The sequence below is a fragment of the Sinocyclocheilus anshuiensis genome, unplaced genomic scaffold (genome assembly GCF_001515605.1).
Source record: "Sinocyclocheilus anshuiensis isolate Anshui unplaced genomic scaffold, SAMN03320099.WGS_v1.1 scaffold393, whole genome shotgun sequence".
NCBI lineage: Eukaryota > Metazoa > Chordata > Actinopteri > Cypriniformes > Cyprinidae > Sinocyclocheilus > Sinocyclocheilus anshuiensis.
Window position 1 is genome coordinate 1,408,540 of NW_015536501.1, and position 8,877 is coordinate 1,417,416.

At 36.6% G+C, this 8,877-nt stretch overlaps 1 protein-coding gene across 2 annotated transcripts in view; it reads left to right on the top strand.

Moving 5' to 3' along the window:
* The window catches only part of LOC107689373 (ubiquitin-like-conjugating enzyme ATG10), a 29,441-nt gene extending 21,539 nt beyond the window's left edge, over positions 1-7,902 (top strand). For both annotated transcript variants that reach the window (XM_016487344.1, XM_016487336.1), the window contains 2 exons: positions 6,454-6,551; positions 7,597-7,902. In XM_016487344.1, coding sequence (XP_016342830.1) covers positions 6,454-6,551; positions 7,597-7,696 — 198 coding nt within the window. In that variant the 3' untranslated portion in view covers positions 7,697-7,902. The remainder of the gene's footprint in view (positions 1-6,453; positions 6,552-7,596) is intronic.
* The last annotated feature ends 975 nt before the right edge of the window (positions 7,903-8,877 follow it).

Sequence of the window (8,877 nt, forward strand, 5' to 3'; positions counted from 1 at the left end):
ATATATATATATATATATATATGTATATATATATATATATATAATAGAATGAAGAGTGCCAGTGTTAGAGGGTCAAGCCTTTTTTTTTCTTTCTTTCTTTCAAAAATAGTACTTTTTTTGTGGCAGTACAGTCTTCACTGTAACTTCCATTTACACTGGGGGAAAAAAAGATGAGACAAAATTAAGTCAAATTAATTTTTTTTGTAAATCAACATTATGCTGTTGATTGAATTTAAGCTCAACTCTTATTGAACCCAGAATATTCCATTAATTGCTAGAGAACCATGAATAGCTTATACTGGCATTTCCAGAAGTAAATAATAAAGATGAGAGTGTGTTCAAGCTTGTTACTTGACATTGCTAAGGCTATTTGATTGGTTGCTAGTGTATTTTTACTAGTTACTAGGTGTTGACAGGGTGTTTTGTCAGGTTGCGATATGTTGATGTCTTGCTTGTTTCTGAGATATGTCGAATGCATCTGTTTACACTGCTGCTCACAACACAGGTTTACTGAACTCACTCACCAAATTTTGTTGTAATATTGAAAGGGAGTTTTGTTTTCATATCTAAACAGTGTGCAAACAAACAATATTTAGCGCTCAAAAAACAGGACTGGCAAATACAGAGTTCTGGCATGAAACTCTAGATGGCGCAGTCCGATAGGTCTAGCTGAATCTGACCTGGCGACATCATTATCACATGACAGCTGATTGGTTCTCTGCTGTATCGGTAGCCAATGAGCTTACTGCTCAATATTCAAATACCTGGCTTTTGTTTGCTGTAGCAGTTTGCAGCGCACTTCAGAAACCCTCCACCTTCCCCAGCTGCACCTGTATAGATCTGCTACGGGGTGATTCATGTATGCTATATGGTCATACGTGTTATATGTGCAGCAGCAGTATTTCTTACATGCTTACCGCAGCATGTTGTGGATGTATTGGCAGTAGCAAGTCTCGGTACTTGCTCTGCCACAGCAACAGCAGCAGCAGCAGCGTAGCAGATCTATTCCGCCAAGACCAAATACATTAACATTGTCATGTACATTACCATGCCAATCCCTCCGAGAGTTGTCATGACAGAACTGTATTCTGCTGCTGTGTGAACGCATCCATCAGAAGAACACACAGTAGATCTAAACTCACTGCTCTTCCTGTTATTTGTATATTTATTCCAATATAATTGTTGATGGGAGTTACAGGGCTGAAAGCAAGATGACAAACATGATGAATGTGTTAATTCCAACAATGTGTGTTAATTCCAAGACTTTATTAATTAAAAATGACTTAACATTATAATGGTAGTAAGAGAAAAATGGTAAAATGGTGTCATGATTCTGCAACATGACAACATAAAATAAACATGAATTGCATATATATATATTGCATATACTTTTTTTTTTTAATATAATAATCAGTTAAATGCAGTGATTTCTCACCCAGAGGTCAGTGTGCTGCCATCAACCCATTTCCATGTGCCGTCCTCATCACTGTCAGTCAGACCAATCCAGGTTTGAGCTCCACAGGATATTTTCTTTACAAAATCCTAAAAAAAAAGATGAAAGGAGGGAAAAAACTTATAAGCCCTGTATACACCTAGAATTAAGATGACAAGCAGACAGTGCTAAATACAGGTGTGAACGGGGTCTAAAATGTTTTGAGCTCCTCCACTTTTGACCACTTACTGAGGTACTCAAAAATGCATTTGCAAAACGCAAATCTACACTAAAGTCACTGAAATCCACCTTCTTTCCGCAGACTGAGCAAATTCTTAAAGGGGTCCTATTATGCTCTTTTACAAAGTCTTGATTTTGTTTTGGGGGTGTACTAGAACAGGCTCTCGTACTAGGTTGTTTGAAAAACACATTATTTATAACACTCGTTACCCTCTCTAGTGCAGCTCAACCAGGTCTCGTCCCATTCGTCGATATTTGTGATATCACAAATCCTGGAAAATATGTGTTGTAGTCCAAACGAGTCGTTCGTTGTAGTTTTTGAAAAGTGATTTATATTAAATAAAATATCTCCTTTTGAAGTGGACTTTGAGCTTTGTAACGGTATCTTTTTTATGCTCAAACAGCAACATTACAGACCAACTAAAGTTGAAAAAGTAAAAAAGCATAATAGCACCCCTTTAAACAATATGTTTCCTAATTTCCTAATTCCATTAATCGACAAAATTAGAATGTTAAATTCGATTTCAATTAAATTACAACGGATAAGTGTATGTGACCCATTAAAACTACATGTTTTTCTTTTCAGTGATTTCGATTTGCATGCACATAAACAACAGGAGAAAACGGAGAAAAACAGAATAAAATGACATATGATAGGAACAAAATAAATAGACCTACAGAAAATGTTTCAGTGAAATAATTAACAAATTAAGGAATTAATCATTTCATTTTTATGGCCACACCACAAGTTTTAGGAAACAGAGACGGCTGAAAGCTCATCCTGTTTGTTTTCTTTATTTTACAAAGGCATTGTATGCATAAATAAAAGTAAACCCTTTACAGTTTCAATAGATGTCTTACTCCTGTCTTTATGACCAAAAATTACAGAATATTTACATTTTTCTGGTGTGATAAGGACAATACCCATGATCACGCCAGAGCATATTTATAACATGCTAGATGTTTATAGGCCTATGTTGTTTATAACGAATGCCATTATAGTTTTTATCTTAAGATTTTTATCTTATTCTGTTCTGAATACAGGTCAAATTTAAAGGATTCGATTACAACTTAAAGGTGACTTTTTTTTATCCATGCAGTAAACATGTCCCCAAAATATGGTTAAGGTTAAGTAAGTGGTTAAGTTTCACTCACTTGTTTTTCGCTGTTATTAATGATCACTAGATCTGCTCCTCTCTCTGTACAGTATCTTCTGCTCTCCGTCCAGTTCTTCATCTTAGTGGAAACGTAGTAAAGACTGAATTGATAGTAAATCCATCCATCTGTGAACATCCAGCTTAACTATCAGCTCATTAATGTCATTCACAAAAAATACACAACCTATGTTGCAAATACCTAAATACATTTCTATCATTGAATATTTGTGTGGTTTCAGTGTAGTTGAAGAATACCTTGAAAAAACTTTGTCAGTTCATGTTTCTCTTGAACTAACTGTACGTTTAGCCGAATTAGGTCGATCATCTTGGTTAGTAGCTGATCTCTCTCTTCTGTGAAGTTGGTGTTGTTGGGTAGTCGTCTCTCTCGAGTGAATAGGACACACAGCACTAGGACTGCTGTCAGCAGAAGAACACACAGCAGCAGCAAACACACTTCAGCTGCTCTGGAGCTTCTCATCTTCACACAATCACTTCCTGACGATGAACAAATGTAACTCTATTCACTTTATTTATTCATTTAACACTGCTCACAGCAACTGAAAACATGCAAAAAGTGCGACAAGTGATCAAATCTGTACTATTATATGTCTGTGTGATGAAATGTATTCATGATTAATCTCAGTACCTGGGAGTTCAGAGGACTGGATTCTCGTTGCGTTATTATCTTTTCCAGATTGACCATTTACAACGTCAATATTTGTGTACACATCATCCGCCCTTTGTCCATCTTCTCGGTGCATTTTGCTGGTTGTAGCTACACTTTTCAGTTATGTTCTAGAGTTTCGGTGTCTTTGAGAACACTAGTTTCTCTCCTGGAGTGGACTGTGTTGTGTTCCTCATCAGCCTTTGTGTGGCCAGTATTTATGCAGAAAGGGGCTTCATTTTCAACAATGTTTGGTTTGTTAAATGTGGTTTAATTGCATATATTATCACATAATCACTTCCCTCAGGTATTGAGATAAACTGCTAATACATTTCTGCAAAAAACATAATGACCATTAATAAGCATGTGAAAAAGCACAATCGTTGCCACAGTTTGCATGTGTATGTGTAAAGCCATCAGGGGCTTGTTCATTTTGAAAGCAGGTGGTGTTGAAAGCTTTCAATGTTTGATGAGCTTCAGATTGTTACATCAGTGACGGCCGAACAGTTGATGGTTTTAGCGGTGACTGCATTTGCATGCTCTTCCTTCAGTGTGATTATTTAATCACTTGTAGTGAGTTGACTTTAAAGAAAATCTAGCATAGCGTCAGTTCTGGCAGGTCACGTTAGTCAAGCTCGCATCAGCTGACTCTCAGCTGATCCCCATCAACCTATGGAAATACGAAACCTATCTAAGTATTCATATATAAGGTCCCGCAGTAGTATCAGCAGTTTTCGCATTGCTCAATAGCTAATTACCCTAGGATTTACACAAGCTTCAGTCTGGGTCCAGAACACCTGAGAAGAGATGATGCCAACCCCTCAGAGGACCTCAGATGATGCCAACCCTGAAACAACATTACATTTATGTTGGTTCTGTTCTGTTTACCCTGGGGGGGTTATCGCTGCTCTCCCTGCTCTCATCCATGCTAGGCTGCATGGGTGTGCAGGGAGTTCTTGCCCAGAACGGAACCATACCGCCAATCCAAACTGTATGCTAATTGTCAATCATCTTTGACGATAGTGGTCCTGACAGAACTGTCAGTAATCTGGGGGGTAAAATCTTGGCGTCTTTTGGTGTCTTTTGTGTAGTTTGTGCTCTCTGTATGGATGTGGATACACAGCACTATGACTGCAGTCAGAAGAACACACACACACGGCAGCACTAAACACAGTGGAGCTGCTCTGTAGTTTCTGATCTTCACGCAATCACTTCCTAACGATGATTTTTAATCAATTCACCTAATAAAACACAGCTCATATGGAAAAAAATGCCAACTGTAGACTCAGTCTGTAGAGTCTTCAGATGTTTATAAGTCTAGTTTTTGTCATTGTGTTTTATGAGTAAACTCAGTTCATCTCAGTTAGCTGTGTGTTGAGGTGTTTGGGTTTTCGGTGTGTTGAAGTCCTCTGTGTCTTATGTTTCATATCTCTTACAGCCTCAGCACTGGTGTAGATATCAACTGTCTTTCCTATTCTATCTTCTGATTGAAACCTTTATCTATACTGTCAATCACAATTCCAGACATTTTCAGTGCAGTTGAAATAGTTACAGTCATTTAACTATGAAACATAATTTAAGTGGTAAAAAAAAATCCTACAGTCAACTATGTATTTATGATTAATCTCAGTACCTGTGAGTTCAGAATCTGACTGGATACTCATTGTTTTGAATCTATGATCTCTTTTCTGACTCCACCTCTTACAACATTGACATATTCTTAGACATCATCAATGTTTCTCTTTTTTCATCTTCTCTGTGCATTTTCCGAGTTGTGCCCTTTTCTATAAATTAATTTAGACTGTCTGACAGTTTTTGTCATCAAGATGCCCACAAACTAACATTAGTTTCTCTCCTGGAGTGAACTGTATTTGTGTTCCTCATCTGTGTTTGTGTGGTCAGTATTTATGCATAAAGGAACTGCTTTTGTGGAAATTTTATCAAGTATTTATGCATAAAGGAACTTCAACTCACCACAGAAAGACAATTACTATTTATTTCAGCAATGGATTGTGTTAATTTAAATTAAATTCAAAAGCATTTATTATCAGATACACTCAGGGTCTTCATGTGTAAATTCTTTTTTTTTTTGGCTTGTACATCACAGTATGTAATATAAAGTGATTAATAGTACTTTTTTGTGGCAGCACCGTCTTCACAGTAACTTTCATTTAAAAAAAAAAAAAAAAAGGACGACGACAAGGGACAAAATTAAGTCAAACCAGTTTTTTTCTTGAAATCAACATAATGTCACAAATGCTGCTGTCTGAATTTGAGCTTAAAGGGATATTTCACCCAAAAATGAAAATTAGCATGTGATTTACTCACCCTCAAGCTATTCTAGGTGTATATGACTTTCTTCTTTCAGATTTACATGTAAATCTTTTTTTTTTTTTCTTGATGTATATTTCAGATTACATCAGGTTACGGAAGTTAAATTGATTGTAGTTGTTTTTTTCTTGTTGATTCAAGAGGAAAGCTTAGAAGTTGTTATATTATGTTCAGCCGCACTGTTCCCAAACCTCTTCCTAAGTATGACTTCTTCCATAATAATCTCGCTGTGATGGTGTGGTCCAGGTCTCTCTGGTGTGGCATTATGGGATAGGACATTCCTCCATCTCTGCTGTGCATGAGTGCCCCCCAGTGTGCGAGACTTGCTCGAGAGCAGCAGGGTGCTAATGAAGCCCATGTGTCGCATGGCAGATTTGCTTAAGTCTGCCTCGTAATGTTCTTTTTAATTTATCTGAAGCTTTGAGCGTAATTGAATTTGGGTAGTGAAAAGTATTGTGTGACTAGTTAACATTGAGTTAAGATGGAAAAACACATGTTGGGCATTGGTTTAATGGCTGTGTTACAGCGTGTGACAGTGAGAACCTGTTCCTAATAAAAAATGAGGTCAGAATAGACATTAACAAAGAGCTGAATGATCTCGGTGTGTGTGTGTGTGTGTGTGTGTGTAGGAACATCCTTTACTGGGCCAACCATTTTTCATGCTTCATCCATGTCGCACTGAGGAGTTTATGAAACCTGCTCTGGATTTGGCACAAGCTGAAAACAAGTGAGTTTCTCCCTGCTGCAGCTTTAGTCGTCATGCATCATGTGCAATTAATATTCTAGGTTCGGTGCATGATTAAATTTACATTTATCACACGCTATTTTCCAAAAACCACTTACAGTACAATGCATTCAAGGAACATAAACTCACACATTGCCTGGGAATCAAACCCATAACCTTGGTGTTGCTTGCATCATGCTCTGCTGTTTGAGCTCAGTCAACACTTCTAACGCATGTTGTTGATTACCATGAAAATATATATATTTCACCTCATCCTCAATAATGCACTTCCAATGGAATCCTATAGTAGGCAATCAGACAGCACAGTGAATAAATGTTTAACATATGCAAGTACCAACATTATGCAACTGCTATGAAAATTTAAATGTATGATTTAAACATTACTATCTTGACCAACAAAAAAAAATATGGTGGGTTTCGGTGGGTAGGACTTGTCATAAATTATATAATTAAATGTAATATAAATTAATAATACGAGGCACATAGGGGGTGTTTGCACTGTTTAAAAAAATACACTGATTTTGAGATTTAATTGTACTTTATTTTATTTATTTATTTTACTTTTGGGGGGGGGGATTCCCCATAAGCCTCAGGAAAGCAAGCTTATATCCAAGGATTTTATTCACTAAGAAACATCTACAAAAAAAGATGATTAAATATGACTTTTACAGCTCATTTAAATATTTTAACTACAATTTATTTTAAGTGTTTTGTTTTAAAATAATCCTGCCACAATACTTGACCAATAGATTCCATTTAAAATGAGGAATGAATCAACATTATTTTCTATGGTAATCAACAGCATACTTTTAATACAAGCTTTATTTAATCTTATTCCTTTTAACATTTTATAAATGGTATTATATCATCTCATAGTGTTATATCTGTCTCATTTACGTCTGAATGTTAATTATCAGATCTGGCATTTACATCTATTTAGCTAATAAGTTCTGACTAGATATAAGTATTTCTTAATTTGCAGCATTGCAATATGGGTAGATGCTCTGATGATCTCATCTGTTCTCAGGAGGGTGAACTATATCGTGACTTGGCTCAGTGTTGTTGGACCCGTCGTCGGACTGGGCGTCCCTTTGAGCTACAGCACCGAGGTGTCTGCTCCCGACTGAAGCGCCTCTGCTTTGACCTGCTGTGATCTTCCTGTCTGTCTCAGACTCCACAGACCCAGAGGACGTGCAGAGGACATGCTGAGGGTCTCCGAGGGGCCAAAGACGCTTCAGAAGTCTTGTTAGCAATGCTTGAGCATTCAAGACAGCAAGTCTTTAAGTTCACAAGTTAGCTCTTAATGTTTAAATAAAGTGCACTAAAATAATTCATACACTGCCATTCAAATGTTTGGGGTCAGTAAGATTTTTTTATTTATTTATCAAGGATGCATTAAAGTGATCAAAATTAACAGTAAAGACATAAGGTTACAAAAGGTTTCTATTTTAAATAAATGGATTTAAAGGATCCTTCTGAAGAATCATGTGACACTGAAGACTGGAGTAACAATGCCGAAAATTCAGCTTTGCATCACAGGAATAAATTGCATTTTTGAAATATATTCAGATAGAATCAGATTTTAAATTGTAATAATATTTCACAATATTACCGCTTTTACTGTATTTTTGATCAAATAAATGCAATCTTGGTGAGCAGAAGAGACTTCTTTCAAAAACATCTTACTGGTAGTGTATACTGTAATTAATTTTTTGGATTACCAACCATAAAACGTCCATATTATCTGACAGATATCACTGAAATGCGCCTGAGAACCCAGTTGCATTTTTTTTCAGAGGATGCATGTACTACATTGCTGTTACCGTTGTTCATGGGAAAATCGTTTATATACAGGGATTTGTTCAGAAAATGTACAGTATGTGACATTACCATCAAATTAAAAAGACAATCAATAGTATTCTCTGCAGCGGTTTCTTTTTTGTATTTTCAAAGGGATTGTAAAAATCATCAGAGCAGCTGTGTGTGCAGGCATGACTTTGTCTTCAGCTGCGTAGGTGTGTGTGTGACTCAATATGTTTTCCCTCACTGGTCGGATATTGTGAAGCATGTAGCTGCATTTGGCCTATTTTTGACATTTCTGAGGCCTGAAATTGAAGTCAAACATGATTTGTATAACCTTGCATCTACTAAGCAAAGTAAATAGTCTAATATATTTTTTGTTGTGTCTCCCTGCAGTCTGACATTTCTCTTCATTACTCATCTAAGTAAGTAAGGTTTAAAAGTTGAATGGAATGAAATCCCTCTGAAATCCTGACCGTCTGAAACGGAGGAGCTGAGTTTAGAGTCC